General features: G+C 37.5%; 1 protein-coding gene across 3 annotated transcripts; it reads left to right on the forward strand.

Moving 5' to 3' along the window:
* The first annotated feature begins 2726 nt into the window (after positions 1-2726).
* On the forward strand, positions 2727-19525 carry LOC108067075 (uncharacterized). 3 transcript variants are annotated; one of them, XM_070216904.1, is made up of 6 exons: positions 2727-2904; positions 3200-3329; positions 17664-17840; positions 17932-18108; positions 18175-18289; positions 18703-19525. In XM_070216904.1, exons 3-6 carry the CDS (start codon positions 17768-17770, stop codon positions 18845-18847), a joined length of 510 nt encoding a protein of 169 aa, XP_070073005.1. In that variant the 5' UTR covers positions 2727-2904; positions 3200-3329; positions 17664-17767; the 3' UTR covers positions 18848-19525. The 3 variants fall into 3 exon arrangements, with proteins under 3 accessions (XP_070073005.1, XP_017011394.2, XP_070073006.1); XM_017155905.3 differs by lacking the exon at positions 3200-3329; XM_070216905.1 differs by lacking the exon at positions 3200-3329 and having other exon boundaries at positions 17670-17840.

A 19525-nucleotide genomic window follows, 5' to 3' on the forward strand; every position in this document is an offset into this window, starting at 1 on the left:
TCAAAAAGAACGCAATAAGACCTCCTGGTTCCTAGCACCTGCCTTCATAAATATTTCCAGACAGAATCAAATTAATTAAGAATTAATGGCATATTATTTGCAGATGCCGCTCCTATTGTATTTTTACTCTCACATAAATAAAGTAATTATAAACGGAAGGACGGGAGCATATCAAGGTGGGCGTCACCTCTTTCGTCTAGCCTAAGACCATGGGAATCTTTTCGGTTTCATAAAAAAACACATTGATATAATGGATCTACAAAACTGGAAACGTAAACATTCTGTGTACGCAACTGAAGTGAATGGTCAATAACTAAACAAGAGCCACTCAAACCAAACAAAAAACAGACGCACGGAATCTCAGGCCAAACAATTAAAATCAAAATCAAATTGCTTTTGCTGATTGGGCAATATGATTCATCCGCAGCACACAAACAAAAACTAAAAGAAAATAAGAAAAATGAATTGTGAGAGGATACGAAAAATTCTTTAAAAAATCGTAAGTTATTAAAAGGTTTTGAATAAAATTTTAATGAAAGAAAAAATGTTCCGTACCCAAAAACAACTTTGATATTTTATCTAAAATGTTTTCAACTTTTTTGATCAGTTTTTTCAAAACTGGCACTAGTACAAAGTTCCTGCCATGAATAAATTTTCCTGGTCTGAAAGAAAACGACACACACACTCGGTCCACTAAAATTCTGCCGTGAAAAGTTTAAGTTCCATACGACAGCCAATATGGTCCGGGGTATAAAAAAAGAGACATATAAAATGCACGAGGAGACATAAACAAACACAAAATAACAAAAACGAGAGCAGCAACAATTTGCCAACTTTTGTAATTGGCTAGAGACGAGAGAAACAGCTGCCGAGACGCGAAAAGAGACAGAAACTCTGAGGCGAAAGTCAACCAGACAATTTAAAATGAAAAATTCCAACAGTTCTGTTCTTATTTTGGGTGCACCAAAAAACAAAAAAAAATAAGAAAATGCTCCAGCCAGAAGGCAGCAATCAGGAAAAGGCGACAAGAACAACACAGGAAACTCAAAATGTCCTGCCACATTTTCGCACACAGGGGAGAATTCGAGCCTTTTGCGGCCTAAAATGCAGATTGCTGGCTTGACCACATACGAGTTTTATATTTTATGTGCGAGCTGCCCCCTAAAACCAACTCATTATTCATCTCCGGTTGAGTAAAATTAATGAGACTGGTGAACCACCTTACCACTTCACACTGTTTTACAGTCGGCAGTAAAGGGCTATTTCTTTGTTCGCATTCAAGTAGCCGGATTAAATGGACTCGTTGGAAGCCCAAGTGAGCAAATTAAACTGCACAGTTCAGCTTAAATAAATGTGTCAAAAAAAATACATACTTTAAATAAAGAGGTGAATATTATTTTTGTAATATTTAAAAAAATAAAAAGTACCTAGACATTAAAAATCTCTTACTATAGTCCGATTAATATTACAGTACATTAAAATGAGCTGCTGGAATTTATTTACGTTACACGGCAAACTTAAACTAGGCCCAATTAGTCAAAGCAAATTCGATTTATACTAAATCTTTTCAAGAGCCTCCAGTAAAATTACATACCCACCGCTATTCGTGATTTATAGAGTAATTGATAACAGATAATGTGTTTGACTGGGCCATTGAGGCTGCTTTTAGGACCTGTTCATAAATAAATAAGTAACGATAATAGGCTTGAGACTGATGGTTATTTATTAAAAGAAAAAATTATATAAAAAAACATATATATGTTCTTGCAATATCTGGTGAAGAGGTATAACTTTTTAATATTTAACTATTTTCATTCCATTCTCACTTATTAAATCCAATGAATAATTCAGTGGGCGACAATAATATTACAAGGGATGTAGTGTGCCATCCTCTGAAAAGCCTTTTTAGCTCAAGTGTTTTGCATGTGAATTGCAAGCTTTCGAAGGATTTCTATGGTAAAATGATAGCAGTTTATTTTAACATAACTTCTGTAGGTTTAGGACTTTAAATGTATATATTCTAAAATTGCCTTTTTCGATCATTAGATGCTTCTTTGAATTTCAGTTGTTCTGGTTTTACCCACTACAATGTAAACAGCAAAATTCAAAAATAGAAGAGCGAAAACCAAGCAGACAATGAACGAATTCCAGGCCAAACAATGCACGAAAAATAAAAATGTAAACAATGCACTCAATTAAGTTCGATTATAGTCCATAGAATTGGATATTTCACCTCTGTTCTTCGCAGAAGTGGCTAAGATTATATAAAAATCGCAATGGGGCGCCAAGTGTGTATATATTTAAAGCTTTTGCCATTGGCCAATACTTACTTATAAGTAAATCAGAACCGATATACAAATATTCTAATCGATTCCCGTAGGTAGGGCCTTGTATTATTAATATATTTTTTATTTAATATACAAACTTAGTATACTTACAATTGCAAATGAGACTTTAAAGCTTTTAGTTTTATATAAAAATATATTAAAAGTAGTTTTTCATCTGTGCTATTTTATTATTTTCTAAAAAATTTAAGGTTCTTAAATGTTCTGACAATATTTTTAATTTTTATGGGAAAGTCTTTTTAGGCACATAACCATTCTACGGGTTAAGTTTGTTTTCATTTTCACGGCGTATTTTCTGCGCAGACTCCGCAACTGTCCGACTTATTCGGCAGCGCAGTCGACGCTATCCGTCCGATAAAAATTTCAGTTCTCATGCGGCTTTCATTTGAACCGCAACGTATGAAATCGGAACGGAATATCGCCAAACAGATATATAGAAAACTACGTAACGGACTTAAAAGCGACACGTGGGTGTATAAAAAAGGAATTATAAATTACAACTGTTTTGTGGAAATAATAAATAAGTTATAAAAATATCGGAATCAAAAATAGTTAAATGGTATAAAATTATTATAATTCTAGTGAATCTTGTTTTCATAAGTTTTTCTTAATTTATACTTAACTACTTTCCTACCAAAACGTAACATTAATCTCTTATGTATTTCTGGGCACTTTTAAAGTATTACTACCCACAATTACGCTCGTGCAACACAGTTTCATGATAAAATTAATTTCAAAAAATCCATATTAAAAAAGGAAAACATTTTAATGAGATGCTCGGAAAAGAAATAAGTCAAGTGGCTTCTCTCCAATTATATTCAACAGTTTTTTTCGTGCATTTCCGTTTCACGCAGCGTTATGTGATTTAAAGGCGGATTCAAGCTCTCCGTTTCGTACTCATTGATATAAACCAGCTGGCGCAAAAAGAAAAATTAAGCATGCCCATCAATTATTTGATTTAATCACCATAATCGAAAGATTGAAGTGAGTATTTATGGGCATCCGGCTAAGATGATTGGGGAAATGGTGAAGCTTTGTTGCAAAATTATGTGAAGCATTCTCTGAGATTGCACAGAAAGTGTGTAATTAAATAAAACAGATTTCGATTTGAAACGTGCCAGGAATTATTTAATTAGGTTAAGCCCGGCTACATTAGAGTAAAAGGAAAATATATTCTTGTCAAGGAAGTAATTATTATACGCCTCCAAGGAAACTTTCTGGCTTCCATTAAAAGATTTTCTGGTTATTGCCTGTAATTTTGCTTTCAAACTTTTCCCAAAATCAATTAACCCAAGTTCGCCGGATTAGCTTGGTTTTTATTCATTCAATATTAACGCCTTGCTTCTTCCCCCAATGGCAAATTTCATTAGCTGACAATTCATCAGGGATTTTACTCAGGCTTTGTTTACCTTTGACAGTGCAATTCGTGCCGAAAATAAGGGAAAGTGCATTACCGCACACGAGAAAAAGAAATAATGCGGTAATAAACAATAAAAATAAAACAATAAAAGAAACCGAGAGACTCAACAAAATTGCGTGGAAAAGCAGGCAACATTATCGTACTCGTACCAGTCAAAAAAAGGCTGGGGCGAAAAGGTAGTCGCATAAATGGCGAAATAACGAGGGCAAAGGCGACAATAAGCGGGGGTTGGGATAAAGCACACAAAAAAATCCATACACAGAAAAAAATGTTTAGAAACTAAGTTTAAATCCTAAGATAAGGTACAAAAATATATTAGAAAATAGAAAGCAATATATGAGCTTTTTTGTTTGCAGCCGGACTTATTAAATTCAAAAGAAGCTTGAGGGAATCGCTAATCGGAATCGTGATGATTTTCGCAGTTAATTGGAAGAACTTATTTTAGTTTTCTGTGTATGAAACCTGAAGGGGCACCAAAGCCCTCGCAAATGTCGTGCGTTAGTGCTGCAGCAGGGCCATTTAGTTGGGACCGGCGTCACATTACGTATACGCAATGTGCACGAAAATTACCAACAGTCACGTAGCAAAGCGAATTCCAACTCCACACTTTTACTACACACACGACTGAGTGCACGTGTGCTTGTGGGCGTGTAAGTGTAAGTTTAAGCGTGTGTGTGACTGTAAGTCGGAGTGTGCGTGAGGCATATCAACCATCATAATAATTGTTCGGGGCAATTTTCCTGCCAAGTCTGGCCAAGGTCCCTTCGCGTCCATTCCGACATTCGACAGGAATAATTACACACACATTTGGCTGTCATAAAAACCAAATTTGTTGAAATGTTCAACTGAAATGACAGCACAAAACATTTACAGCATTTTGTGTACTTTGTATTCTGGCCCCTGCCAAATGCCTTGTTTTTCGTTGTCAGTTTTCATTGCACATTTTGAAACAAGAAAAGTTTGGCTTTTTATTTAGATTTCAATTTGCATTGTATATTGCACGTTGCCTGAGAGGAAACATTGATATTTGAAAGCAATTAAATCAAATATAGTTTTTTCGGCTGTCAGACATCAGTCAGTGACAGAAATGCATTAGTGAAATGCTGACATCAACAATTAATCATTGAAATATATAAAAACAAGTCAGGTAAAATATTATCAAAATAAACCATTAAAGAAAACCGATAAAAAAATCCTTTTAAAGTGCCAAGCGTTTTGCTACGGCTTTAAACGCATCTCAACAGTTGCATGAAATGCCACAAAACAAAAGTGACTGAAGGCAAGGGACAGGTCTGGGATTTTAGAATCCCCCTTTTTGTGTTCTTAATATCCCCTTCTGGGTTTATGCAAAATGTGTGACTTTGGAAAGTGCCAGCAATTGAATTTCCATTTTTCAGATTGTTTCCGAAATTGACATCATTGATCCTTGTCAGTCTGGAAAGCAAAAACTTGTCTGAATTGCAGTTGTTGTCCGTAAATCACTTCAAAAGAAATAAAAGAAAAATTTTACATATAAAATGGGTATTAATTCTCAGGACCTGTAAAACACAAATTCGGTTGCTTTCAACTTTAAGTCGAGTCAACTTAATCAAATCGAAAGCTGTCACTCTGCACTCAAGTTTTCTCTTCATTTTTATGTAAGAACCCATGTTTCAAAGGGCCGGCGGCTAAGGAGCAAAACTTGTTTGCATACTCCTGGAGAAAAACTCATGCATATAATTTTGTTTTGTTATATTTCATTGTGAAACTCAATTCAAGTTTTCATCTTGGCCATAATAAAATTTGAATTTCATAAAGCCGGAAAGGAAAACAAACAGTCAGAGGAGCTTGGTGGACTTCTATCTCTTTCTCTTGCTGTTTTTTTCTGTGTACAGAAAGTAAATAGGAATTTCGTGCTGGCTAGGAAAATTTATGGCTATTGGTTTCACACAAAACACAAAACATGCATGAGACGCTGAAGTCGGCGGCTTATGTTGTTTCGTCCTTGGGCACACGCGACGTATGCGCAACAAACGTATTTTTTTCCTTTGATGAAAGTGTTTTCATACAAATTTAATTCGTGGAAAAGGCAGAATTAGCAAGTCCTATTCTTTACTGCCACGACGTTAATGACTTCGGCTGAAATAATATCAAGATTGGTATTTAAAATGCTAAAAATATGCAAAATATTTGAGCTTACTTATAATTTCCATTTTTTTCGAACTTAAAAATATTTTGGTTGACCTGGGGCTCCTTTGAATAATATTTTAAATATTAAAATGGTTCCATGACATGACTTTTATTTGGTATCCCACTTGAAAGCTTACACAAGCCAAGAGAATGTGGGCCAAACAAATTCACTTTTACACTCGGACTCTGCTATTTTCACCACAATTACCGTTCCAGGTTGCCACACACGCTGTTGCAACAATCACAAATTGCAATAAAGGTCCCCAGTCTGCAACACACAGTTATTGCCTCTACATATGCTATAGTACTCGAGGTACGCCTTATTGCCTGCTAAAGCGACAATTTCTGGTCAACAGGAGAGCAATCCAAAGCACAAAGAACTAGAATCTCATGGAGGAATTATAAGCCATGGTACAATTTCTTTTAAATTTGAAACGTTGCTTTAAGAAAATTCTTTGGTTGCTTAGATCTTGTTGAATTATCTAAATATATACAAATCAAAACACGCTTTTACTTCAACACACTCAAAAAAAAATTTTAGAAAATCGCCTATGGATTTGCTTTACTGGCGATTTTTTTCTATATTTCTGGAATATTTCTTGAATTTAATGAATTTTGATTAATTGGAAGAAAATTTTCTTTACCAGTAGAAAATTTTTTTATTTTAAAGAAAAAAATCGCCAGTGAAGCAAATCCATAGGCGATTTTCTAAAATTCAGGGCGATTCATTTTCTGAGTGCACTGTTAGGAACAGAAAACAAAATAAACAGCCATTTCTCGCCAAATATTTTGTGGTCAGTCTATACCGCATTTATTTTTTTTCTCCAGTTTATTGTCTGTAAATCTCTTGATGTGAGTGCGAGCTATTACTCAAAAAACAAACACGCACTTGGAATCCTTGTTTTCTCGTTAGAGACATTTGGTACGTGATATGTGCAGACATCAGGAATCGGAATGGCAGGATAACAGTTGGCGCATTGCCATTATTAATGATGCAATCGACACGACCTTCAAATCGAGAACAATTGTTTCCCAAAAATGCCGTACATTTTTGGCTGGATTAAAACAGTATATATTTCCTGCAGACCAAATATCATTTCATTACCATAAATCACAGACGTGGCTTTGAGATTGTTAGTTACTTAGCTACATATTCTTTTCCCTTATGCATTCGTACAGTATTTTTCTTGTTTTCTCTGCTCTGCTGATGTTTTTCTCCAAAGTCTTTATCTATTGTTTTTCTTTGCTTTGTTTTCTTTGGCTTTGACAATAGTTATTTGAGAGAGATTTTTACATTGCCTTCTTATAGTCATGAGACTTTTCTTTGAGGCTTTCCATTTAATAAAGTAAAGTTCTTTCGAGTTATGCCAGATGCTTTATGAATTTTGTATTAAAAAGGGTTAGAATAAAAAACGAGTCTACAGTTCCCACTAGATTTATTCTCTCTGTGCTAAAATCAGTCGCGATGGGATGGGAATTCGTGGGAATTCAGTGAGTGACTGACCTGCAGCCGATAAAGCTCTCATCTGCAAATCCTCGATTTCGCCGGCTTTTGGCCCCGAAGGCAAACATCACGTATACGCCCCATTTTCCCGCTGCTCTTTTTCGCTCACTCCTCCCGCCAATTCTCCGATTTTCCGCGTAATTGTGCGTGCCAGCGACAACAAAGAGGCCAAAAGCAGACAGAAGCAGGACCAACTGCCCTCCAGAAACCCCATCCCTTCACTCTTTTTTTGCCTGTCTAGCATTCACAACCGGGCGCAGAGAGAAGTTGGCCAACTGCGTGGCATGGGTGGCGAGAAGGACCTTTAACAGGACACTGGTAATTGAATATTGAGAATGTGGTATAAGCTTTTCGATTACAAGCCGGGGCTTCTCGCCGACGACCCAGTTTCTATGTAATGCTATCGATTTTCACCCAATCAATGTCCACAAGTGCGACCCAATCGACAATTTCAGACCCTTTTATTCTGCGCCTGATCCTTTCAGTGTTTGTTTGACTGCCAATGATAGCTTCTAAGGACGAATCATCATGTTTGTATTTCATTCAATCATCGGCTAGTTACAGCTTTAAATTTTTTTACTTGTTGAAACATGAATTTATCTTTACTTATGTGAATAAATCGAATTTTTCGTATATCCTGAAATGGTAGAAAACTATATTCCGATATTTTTTTAAGTTCCTTAAATCTAAAATATTTATTTCCCCTTAAGAACCTGATGCACATTAATTTAATTTGGTGACAACTTAATTTCCACTCCCCGACAAGAAATGTTTGCAAAACACAAGAAAAAATGGTGCCTTAAGTTGCGAACATTAATGTCGCTCCGAACACGGTTGTCCGTCATTTAAATAAAGTATTTGACATTCATTTTCCTCCCTCATTTGCGTGTGGGCAGTGGAAGTGGCTCATTAGAGATGAAAAATTGTTGACAAATGAAGAGTTTACAGGAAAATCAAGTGCCAGGCAGGAGCGTTCGGCAAATAAGTAGCGAGGCTCGTTGTCCACGGCCGAGCATTATGCAAATTAACTGGCAGGTAAACAGTAGCGAATGCTTTCATTTGCCTCGACTTAGGGATTTAAGAAGCTCTGAGGCTTTAAAGTTGCCTAAAATTCCATTAGACAACGAGAACTATAGCCAATTTGCCCGGAAAGAAAGCAAAATGAAATATGGCTACTGCCTTCAGTTTTCTGCTCCGCTAACTAAAGGTCAAGAAAAGCTTTCAGGAGAAAGAGCAAACAGGAAGTTGATTTGCAAATTTGCACTGTGCAGATTACTTCCGTTTTGGAGAGGATATGATTTGTGTTTCAGTGTAAACGGCTTTTCGCCTAATAGATCCTTCTACTTCTTGCTAAATTTTGCATAAGGGGATTAAGAAATATTTATGAGAAGAAAATAAGCTAATGGTACAATCCCCTTTTCTTGTTTCAAGTGAACAGTCAGAGCTTTAATTAATTTAAGCTTGAATAATTATGCAAAATGCTGTTTTTATTGGCTGCCCATTTAATTTATTCCGCTCGCTTTTTGTTGTAGCCACCATTGTATTTTTCCGCTGTCCGTTTCTGTTTAGTATTTGCAGTTTTCCTTTTTGTTTTATTTTTCCGAGAGCTCGCTAGCTTGCCTGTTTATACAACCTATTTTCCTGATAATTACGTTTAGTTATGTAAAGTTTTTTGAATATGAAAATAAAATGTGTCGGTTTTAGTGGAAAATCTTATTTATAAAAATGTATTACGTATGATTTTAAACTTTACTTCAGGCCAGATTTTTCTTGTGTGGCTCATATATCAAGTTTCTCTTGGCCCAAAACAAACCCAATTTCCTACCTGTCTCAAATCTGCAGTTTGCAGTTTGGGCTTTTCTCCGTTGGGGCCTTTTCATCAAACTTGGAAAAAAGTCTCGGATTTTGCCAAAGCCACAAACTTTTTTCCACAACTTGCCTTGTCTACGACAGGACTCTCCCTCCCAACGACGAAAGAGGTGAACAATCAGCCCAAAATGACAGCAGGTCAGGTCGACTTCCGGGCAAAAAAAAACACGAGTTAAAGAGGCCACTCTGCAACGATTAAAGCCATATTTTAATGGAAACGTTTAACAACAATGCCAATCAACCGATGGCTCTTTCTCTTACCGGCTTTTGTTCGCTCTGCATAACGAAAATTAAATAACCGTGCGGTGGCTTTTATTAACTAAAGTGTGTGCGTTTCGCCTCTGATGGGTTTTGCATAATGCAGACACAAAAGCGGGCAAAAAAAAACCATCCAGCCTTTTGTTCGAATCGCTTTTTCTACACTGAATATTGAAATTATTCAGCAAACAGCTTTGTGTATAAAAATGATGTGGAATTTATTAATTTAACACATTTTTGATGATGCGGCTGAAATATTTTGTTGTTTGCATTAAATCGCCTGTAATGTGGTTAATTTCAGCATGACAATCAAAACTGCTATCAATTCAATTTGATCCTATACACAAAAAATATTAACCCATCGACACTCAGAAAATCCATACATTGAAGCTGGAGAAAAACAAATTTAGAGTCGTAACCCCTTAAGTATCGGAAGTCAAAACATCAATCGGCTGTACCATACTTACTTTTTTTATTTCAGCCGCAAAGCTGACAACGCCAACTGATGTTTTATTTATTTCAAACCTTTCGCTCAGCCGAAGGCCTCAAGTTTCCGCCACCAACGACAACTTCCGGTTTTTCCTTGCGTTTTCCGCTGCGTTTTTCTTTATGCCTCGACCCGGTTTTTATTGCGTGCCGTCAATCCGTCAATAAACTCCAACTCATACCTTTTGTTTGCGGTGGCTTCGATTTTATTTCGATTTTGTGGACTTGCCTTACACTTCCCGACTTGGTTGGGTTGTTCATTACTCCAAGTTCCGCTGCTGTTGATTTTCAATTATTTTTATTGACTTAAGTTATAATGTATGGTGGTGGTGCCTTGGCAGCCATTTTTCGTGATTACTTGCTTGAGGGAGCTCTTTATATACTTTTTTATATTTTTCCCCCACCTAAACCCAAACTGGCCACATTTGTGTAGTTTTTCCACTTGTTCATCCTGCGTTTGACTGAATCCACTTTGACTTGTTTTTGGCAAGACCGCTTATTGAAAAACTTTGCCCCACCATCGCCGGAACAAGTTCTTAAGTCAAAACTTCTTCTTAAATGGCAACAACTTTTTGCATTTTCAACGGCGTTTCGTAATTTTATGCTGTTTTCACCTTGTCTTTCTGTAGCAGAAGGAAAAATGTTGAGCAAGTTCATTATTTGTGAGGAGCGTGTCTTAATTATTTTTGCATTTTCGCACGAAGACAAATTGAATTGTGTTTTTCATTTTGTTTGCAAGTTTATTATGCATTTATTCAGCACGAAGATTTTCCGGTTGCTCACCTTTCTGAAGATGATAGTTAAAAGTTTGAATAAGGAATGTTAATTAATGGAATATTTGTTTGTTTCAAGAATCTGTTATTTATTATTTTGCTTACTTATTACTGTCCGACTGGTTTAAGCTGGCCGAAAAAAGGCTTATAAAAATCAAAGTTGGTTTTAACTATTATAAAGGACTCAAACTCCATAACTGGAAAAAGGCAACTCAATAGCGAAAGATTTTCCACATTGATGAAGGGAACTCACTACTATTCAGAGTTTACAGTTGCATACTTTGCGGCATTCCTTAAAGTTTTATTTGCAGAAAAAATAAAGGAAAAATAAGGAATTTGTTGTGCCGCTTGGCTGGTTCAAATTAAAATAAAATGGGAAAAATCCTGAGAACAGCTAAAAAAAGAAGGGAACTCTTGCGGCTTACTTTGTGGTTCTGCTTGTTCTTCTGCTCCTCAAACTCGTTGCCACAAAATGTTTGCAGTTTCCAGTTTAGTTGCACTGAATGCACTTTGTCTGATGAGAAAGCCTTTTATGCGATAGTTACGTTTTCCCTTCAAGGCACATTAACTGGCATCCATTCTTAAATTCATGAATTAAACAAGAGCAATTACAGAACTCGTTAGACATTATTACGCAGAAAATGTAACTTTACTTAAATAAAAATAAATGAAATTTCTCAACCAACAGAAGTTTTAGATTTCCAATTGCCATTATTTTCTATGAAAATAGCTGAGGTAAATTGCATAAGAGGAAATTTTAAGCTAGGATTTTCCTGAAATTGCCTTGTTGGCCACAAAATCTCGATCCCAATTGGCATTTTCCATTTATTTACAGAGGACATATTGTGGCTACTCACATGCAATACAAATATACCTTTGTGATAAGCTGATAACTTCAGCTTGAAATTAAATTCCTTCTTTTGACATTTATGAATAGACTTTTTAAAATGCTTGTAATTGGTTTACGGAATTTACAGAAAGCTAAGCTGTTTATAGAATTTTAATTAACAGACTTAGTTGTAGGATGCCTTTTGTGAACTTTAAATTTGCTTGTTCATACTTTATAAAAAATATATTTTAATGTTATTTAAAGGAAAAAGAGTCTCGAAAGCTATGCGGTTTAATAGGCAGAATATATTCGTAGAATAGCCATTAATTTCAACCTAAAAACCACAAAACCGCCCAGCCCACAAGCCAATTTAAGTGCTCCACTGCCGTTGTAGAAAATTTAAATATACCCATTTGCAGAATTGTTTTTTCCGGTTAGGGGCGCATTAATTAACCGAACTTAACACGATGGTATTTGGTATGTGGGCACTCCATAGGGAATGTCTGAAAACCCAGAGGTGTCTGCATAAAATGAATTGCCCGGTTGGTTAGCACGAATTACTTTCTGTTTCTCGCTCTAAAAGTTTTCGCTTTCGTCGAGAGTTTCCCTTCGTGAGAGACAGCTCACTCAGTTATTCAATATGTCATTCAGTCATTCAGTCATGCCAGTACAAACACACCGCCCAACTTTAAATTGAGTTTCTTGAGCAGAAGTTTTCATGAAAAACCGAAGAGCAGAAGATACAAATAGAGAGAACTTTTCCCTTTGCCCCTGGTCGCTTTGCACAATGTGTTGATTGCTATTTTGTTATTCATGGAATTGCTTAAAAATTTAGATTGCCTGGAAACTTATAAATTCCGATTTCGCTATTTGTTTCGACTTTAAGGGGATTATGTGTGTGGTCAATTGAAAAGCTACAAAGCTAGCTTTGTATTTGAAAATCTTAAATGGAGCTCCCTGGAACCCAGCAAAAAACCCAACAATTAACTGCGAAAAGGTCAAATGAGTTAGAAGCCGAGTAACCTCAACCAACTGGATGGGATTTGCACCTGTTGACTGCTCCCTTTGACCACTGGAGCGTGTGAGCATCGGAATCATCGAGAGCCAAACAAAAAAGTGTCAGATAACAGAGGATATAGAAGAGCATCGCACCGTATCGTTGTTGGCTGCTCAATCAATTGCGGTCGAGAGTCATTGAACACTGCATAGACACACACCTTTCACCACGAGTATATATTCCTCAAATCGATGTCAACGACTTTGGAAGGTGGCACACATTTCGTATGACAACACCATCGTGCATTCACAATTCGCCAAGGAAGAACAGAAGAGGGGAAAACAGAGCATTGGCACTGAGCTCAGCTATTTTGCATGAAATTCAAAAAGTTCGCAATCTAAGAAAGCCTCTTGAATGCAGTCGGTGGCCTTTTGCTCTTATCTTGAGTTTTTGCTTTTTGAGTGGCCATTGCCCTCAAGTCGGAGGCTTGAAAATGTAAAAACGGGGACAAGTCTGGAATAAATGTCACAAAAAAACAACAGTTATTTAAATAATATGCTTATGAAGAAAGCACTATTAATTTCCAACAGGTTTGAGTTTATTAAAATTTTATATAAATCACTGGAGTTTCGAAATCACTTTAAAATGTGTCTAAAAGTAAGCTGTACCAAAAAGAAGGCCCTCTTTAAATGGACTACAATATACTATTGCATACCTTTGGTCGCCTTTTTGAATGTTTTCAGAACTCTTCTGATTCCAAAAGTTAAATATAAAAACAAAAATCGAAGGCTATTAAAACCATTTCTCAAATAAAATCATTTCGATTGAGCTGATTGCTGTCATCCCCTTGGTAATTAAATCGATCCGCATTTGTGGCTTCACATTCAGACTTCCTGTCGCCATATATTTTATATATAGCTCATGCTCACGTGTTACAGGATTACACGCTTTAATAGCCAAAATTGGCGCAGCGAAAATATTTAAATTGGCTGGGGCTACCCAGAATTTCATTGATTGAAAAGCTTAAAACAGGAAAAATGCTTAAACACTTAGCCAACAGAGGGAATGGCCATAAGCCCCACTACAAATGTCTCCACATTGGCCAATAGCCTCACTTTGTGTCACGCATGTGGGACCCATATAATGGTAAGCTCTTTCTGACCCGGACATAAATCGACCTTCATTCCGGTGACCAATTTCCCATCGCTTTGCGTGCTTTCAGGACATTTTGGCTGCTCTGTTAAAAGGTTCCCACTCAAAAACTAGAGAGAGCGAGAGTTTTGGCCCATAAATAGTGGAGGTCGTTAGGAGTTAATTGGCCTTGAAGGCACTTTCCCTGGAATTATGAGTTACAAGCAGCATAAAACTTAAATGCTGCCATCATCTTGGTCAGCGCTGGCAAATATTTGTCCCACTTAATTGATTCAATTTGCATGCTGAGTTGTTTCTGGCCAGGGCTATTATAAAGCCAAAAACGCCATCAAGCAAACAAGTCAACAAATGTTGATGAAATTTCCTGGGGGAAGCAATAGAAAAATTTACCCTCTGATGAGTTTTCACTCTTGGCTGTTGTGTAAAATTAACAGGGTTATTTATTAGAGATATTTTATTTTATTTTTTAGCTGATTAGGTTTTTACATTTATTTTTCTGGTTTATAACATGGCCTTATAGTTATGGTTGCGACATGCAGTTGGAGCTGTGGAACACCATTTCAGCTAACTGCAGTGGCGAATTGTAAATGCGATTCGCAGTTTTCCATTTCCCGAGAAAATTGCACTAACGCTGCAGTTATGCAAATTCAACTCAAATGAGACTTTCCGTGCGCCTGTGTGTATGTGTGTTTGTGTCTGCCAGCGAGTGCACGTGTGTGTGTATAGTCTCACATGCGTGAAATTAATTTCTCCCACGAGAAAACCAGGTGCGAGCAAATTAAAGGTAAGCCACCTTTTAGGTGGGTGAGTTTGGGTGTTTAGGTCAGGGGGCGCAGTAAAGTATGCAACTGCAGTACAAAGTCATTGTCAGGAAAATGAAAATTTCGGGCTGGATTTTACAGGGAATTTACAGGGAACTTAAAGGAGTAATACGGTTTTTTTCTGTAATATTACTACCAGTATTATTAAAATTAGGAAATTATTTAAAATCTACTTAAACTCTTTAAAAGTATACACAATTTAAAACCAATAAAATTCTTATAAAATTATTTATAAATGCTGGTCAAAAAATAGGGTCATGACTTAGCTTTCCCCATTTTAATGACATGACATTCTGTAATCTCTAAAATATTAAATCACCGAGACCTAAAAAATCTGCATAAATTCCGCACCCTCATCAGCTTCGGTGGGCGGAATATGTTGGACCCCTACATCGATTGATAATGGTCTAATCGCAAATGGCAAGCTCTTACTCAAAGCCGAAATCATAATAAATCACTTGGAGTTGAGACAAAAAGTGGACCATACGAAATGCAGGAGCCCCCGAAATAAGTGGTTGGTATTTCCCAAAAATTCACCCCTAGGTGTTTGTCGCTCAATCAAAGCTGACCCAAAGAGCCTAATGAGGTGCCCATTCCCCAACATCCAACCATTCGCCTTGGGTTGCCATTTACAGGCAGATTATGAAATTAATGGCCTACAATTGAGCGGGCTACTTTGTCAAGGGAGCAGAAGATTTTCGGGGGATAACTTGGCCTTCATTTTTCATTTTTAATGTTCGCCACGGGCCAAGTTGGGTCCATGAATACGCGATTAGCTTGCACAAACTTTATTAAAAATTCCCCGACAATCCGAAAGCACATTCAATTTCGCCGGGCAGGACTAATTTAATGTCCTGCCAAGGAGAATGGCCACGTTGAAGGCTTTTAATTGCTCGCCGGGCCAGAGAACATAGCTCTTCATTGGCCGCCGCCCTTGGGCAGTGTCATAAAAGTTTTGTGGCAGCAGCTGGCACCGGAAGTTGACGGGCTGTCCGCTTGGCTGCCTTCGTGGCTGATTCGATTGTGGCCCAGTCGAAGCGACAAAATTAAGTAAGTACGGCCAAAGAGTAGAGGCCACAAAGGCTGCTCCTACTCCTTCGGTTCCTGCTCCTGTTTCCACCTCCAGCACCACCCACAAACCGATGGTCGTTAAACGGGCACAATGGCCACTTCGACTCCTGGTTGAAAGCGAGTGACATTGCTCTATCTGCACGGAAAACAATAAAAGAAACAGAAACTATACAGTTATTTTTTATGGTGTGTTTATCATTATAATGTGACCAAATCGATAACTCATAATTCTGTCAGTTGCTAAGATTATTGTAGTGTGGAGAATAACAGAACTGGAAATTATTTGATTAACATTTTTATTATATATATATATATATTTAATGGTCCCCATTGATATCTATATTTATTTCGAAATATTACTAACCCTTTTATAAATAAGAAATTGTGTATTTTCAACTTCAATTTTTCAATAGTGTTTTAAAAAAATAAATAAATAAATTCTAAGAAATAAATTCGTAAACTACAAATTGTAAACAACTTTCTCCCAGTGCAGTAGTATTTATGGGGCCACCCACTGGCAGTATAGTGACGCATATTGAAAGCTGGCAAACACAATGAACAAAAGGTAAACTTCATTTGGCCAAGACAAGAAGAGCGAAGAAGAAAAGGGGAGGGAACTCGAGGAAGCAGCATCCGTTTCCGTCAACACTGGCACACAATGCCATTTCCGGCCAACTTGGCTTTCAGCCAGAGAGGAAAATTGGTTGCTGGATGGGCTGGGATGGGAAAATGTGTTTGGCAGCTCGTTCGACTGCTTAGTGGCTAATTTGCAAATAGATGAAAATGCGCCACACAATTATAGCTCTGGCAGTAGACTGTTCGATGTGTCGATGGGAGCCCTTGGGATTTAATTATAAATTTCTTCACCTCCATCCAACTCACCTTATTGTGCTTTTCTTGCCGTACGCAATTTCAGCCGTTTTAATCAGGAAACTTAATTACATTAGCTGGGAACAGTTGAGCGACTCAACGTTCGACAGCTTCGACCGCAAATCAAACACCCAGAGAGACACACAGCCATCCCATCCAGAATCCGAAATCCAGAAACACTCAAAATCGCATAATTAATGCACAGCACTTGCGGCTAACCGGAATGTTGCACATACGCCCCGTGGGCCACACGGAAAGTGTGCGGTGGCCGAGCCATAATTTGCAATAAATATTGATCCGAAAGCGGCCAGCTGATAGATGGCTATATCTATTTGGCCCGGCCAACACAGCCACGAGCCATGCAATGATAATATTTATCTGTCAAGATGACAGATTCGCTTGAATTGATTGCCGGCCAGGGAAAGTGGAAAGCATAGAAATATATATAGTAAATGGGGTGGTGGTTTTGACTTGACCACTTTGTATACTTTAAAGTCACGCCCAAAATCGCTTAAAGCCACACGCTTTTTGTCGTTTGCCCCCTCATAAATTGTGTTTCTCCGGCTTAGCTACAGTTTCGGTCCGAAAGTCAGAATCATTTGTCATAATTCGAGGAACCCGAAATAAAACAAAAACCAAAGAAAAACACTGGCCCCAAAAAGTTGACCCAACAGCACCTTGGGCCATCGAAGTGGCCATTAAAAGTGCCAACAACAAACAGGCAACAGGAAAAAAAAGAGACACGAAAATCGACTGAAAAGCAATTATTTACACTTCGGCAATAAAAATATGGAACACAAAACAAAAAACCGAACAGACAGGGGGGCGTTGGTATTGTGTCGAAAAATGCGTTGTGCAATTTATTACCTTTAATTTTTCTTGCCTCCTTCCAAGGAAATTGCATTTCTGCGGATTGTGGATAATAATTTTTATGACCATTGCCTGCGTTCATACTCTTCATCTCGTTTCGTTTTCAACTTTTTTATGACTTCTCGAGCGCTGAGCCAGAGATTTCAGCGGAAAATCGAAAAAGTTTTAAGAGCCTTCAATTCGCCTGTTAATTTTAATCCCTTTGGATGTTTCGCTTCTCCCTTTGCAGTGGCAGCAGTCGAAGTTGAAGTGAAATGAATCCCGAGGAATGTCCGCAATTGGTCAACCTGTGAGTCCTGCGAATCCTGTGTGAGTGTCGTGAGAGCTCCGAAGATGGCGGTGTTCAGTTCAATTATGGAAACCGTCGCCATTTTGGCCCTGCTGCTTGGCCTTTTCATTCGAAGTGGTAAGTGATATGTGAGGCTATTCATTAATTAACGTAATAAAGGTAAATTTAAATGATAAATTTATAAAAATAAAATAATATCCCATTTCAGGCTACTGCATAGACTGTTTCAAGTGCGTCTCCTACAACGGAGCCAACAAAGCCTGCGATGATCCGTTCCACAACAACTACTCGACGGCCATTTTGGAGTCACCCTGCATGGGCGGCCGGAAGGGGCGTGACGGCCTATTTCCGGCCACCGCCTGCATCAAGATCGCCGGCTACTACGGTAAGTGAATGCCCTTCTGACCCTGAAGAGGAATCATTCACTAAATAACTTGCTTTTCATTTAAAGATGGCACCGGGGAGACGATAACGGTGAGAGGATGCGCCCTCGACAGCGGCACTTTGACCACCGATACCGAGATTATAAGAATGTCGCATTGCGGAAAGTTCTATTACGACGACAAGTAAGGATTACAAATTAATGCATTATTTTACAGTTTTAAAAGTAAATGTAATTAAGAACATGTATACTGCAAAAATGGCTTTGAAATGTAATTAAAAAAATTAGTTTTAATTCCTTACTTTCTTTTGATTTTATAAGAATTTATTGTAGTGTCAAAAAAGGTTCGATTCATATCTTAAATATTTTTATAACCCCTTAGTTCTGATTAAATCAACGACATTAAATTATTTAAACGCTAAAAAATAATCTATTATAAAAGAGAGAACATTTTTCAAGTAGGAAATGTTTATTTCAAGATGTTTCTACCCCTAAAAAAAACCTAAAAAGGGCATTTTTAAACATTCTGTTTTTGAATACGTTATTGATTTTTAAAAATATTTTTCTCTAATCTACTTTTCTGTTATTACCTTACAGGTACGTGCACGGTTGTTTGCAGAGCTGCAGTGATGCGGACGCCTGCAACTCAAGCAGGAGGCAGGGAGCGAGTCCCGCGGACCCGGAGTCGCTGATGAGGCACCTGCTCAGCCTGGCGGTGCTCCTGGTGGCTGCCACCAGGTAGCAGCAGCGATACCTGTAACTGAAGTATCCGGAGCAGGAGGAACAGGCGGAAATATCGCAGGAAAGGAAGTGAGGCGGCGGGAAAAACTTCTTCGGCTGCGCGTTGAAGTCCTTTTATTTTCCTTCGAATCTCTCTCTGTGTCTAGGATCGCACCCAAATGTAAACGCACTCGAGCAGCTGCAAACACACTCTCTCTCTTACACCCAAACACATTATGGAATTCATCAAGCAATTATGTGATTTATAAGCGAATACTTGACAACTATCAAACAATAACTGATGAACTCGAACGGAAACGGAAACTATTTAGATGCTAAGCATTCGAGTGGCGAAAATCAAAGGAAACACTGCAACCCAAATTAAAATTCTAATTGCAATTATTTATAGCTCCTAAAAAAGGAAACTAGACTCTAAATTTAAATGCTGTCGCTGCTGAGTTTCTATTAAGGGAAGGCAGGAATGGTTTACGATTTATATGCGATGAGTTTTACCTTAACATAATAAGTATTTTTCACCTCTCTAGATGAGTATTGTACATAAACGAAACGAAAATTTAACTATTTGTTAAACGAATGCTGAATTTTAGGCAAATTAAAAGTAATTATGTGTAAATGAATTAGTGGGTACACTTAGCAACGAAAACTGCGAGCTACAAATATTTATTTATATTTCTTCAGT

This window comes from Drosophila takahashii, chromosome 3R, assembly GCF_030179915.1.
Source record: "Drosophila takahashii strain IR98-3 E-12201 chromosome 3R, DtakHiC1v2, whole genome shotgun sequence".
NCBI classification, from domain to species: Eukaryota; Metazoa; Arthropoda; class Insecta; order Diptera; family Drosophilidae; genus Drosophila; species Drosophila takahashii.

Bases quoted from the DNA above. Each gene is read 5' to 3' on its own strand.
- LOC108067075 (XM_070216904.1), top strand. From the start codon at position 17,768: ATGGCGGTGTTCAGTTCAATTATGGAAACCGTCGCCATTTTGGCCCTG. The intron at 18,109-18,174 runs GTAAGTGAATGC...TTTCATTTAAAG, and splicing joins CAAGATCGCCGGCTACTACG to ATGGCACCGGGGAGACGATA. The intron at 18,290-18,702 runs GTAAGGATTACA...ATTACCTTACAG, and splicing joins AAGTTCTATTACGACGACAA to GTACGTGCACGGTTGTTTGC.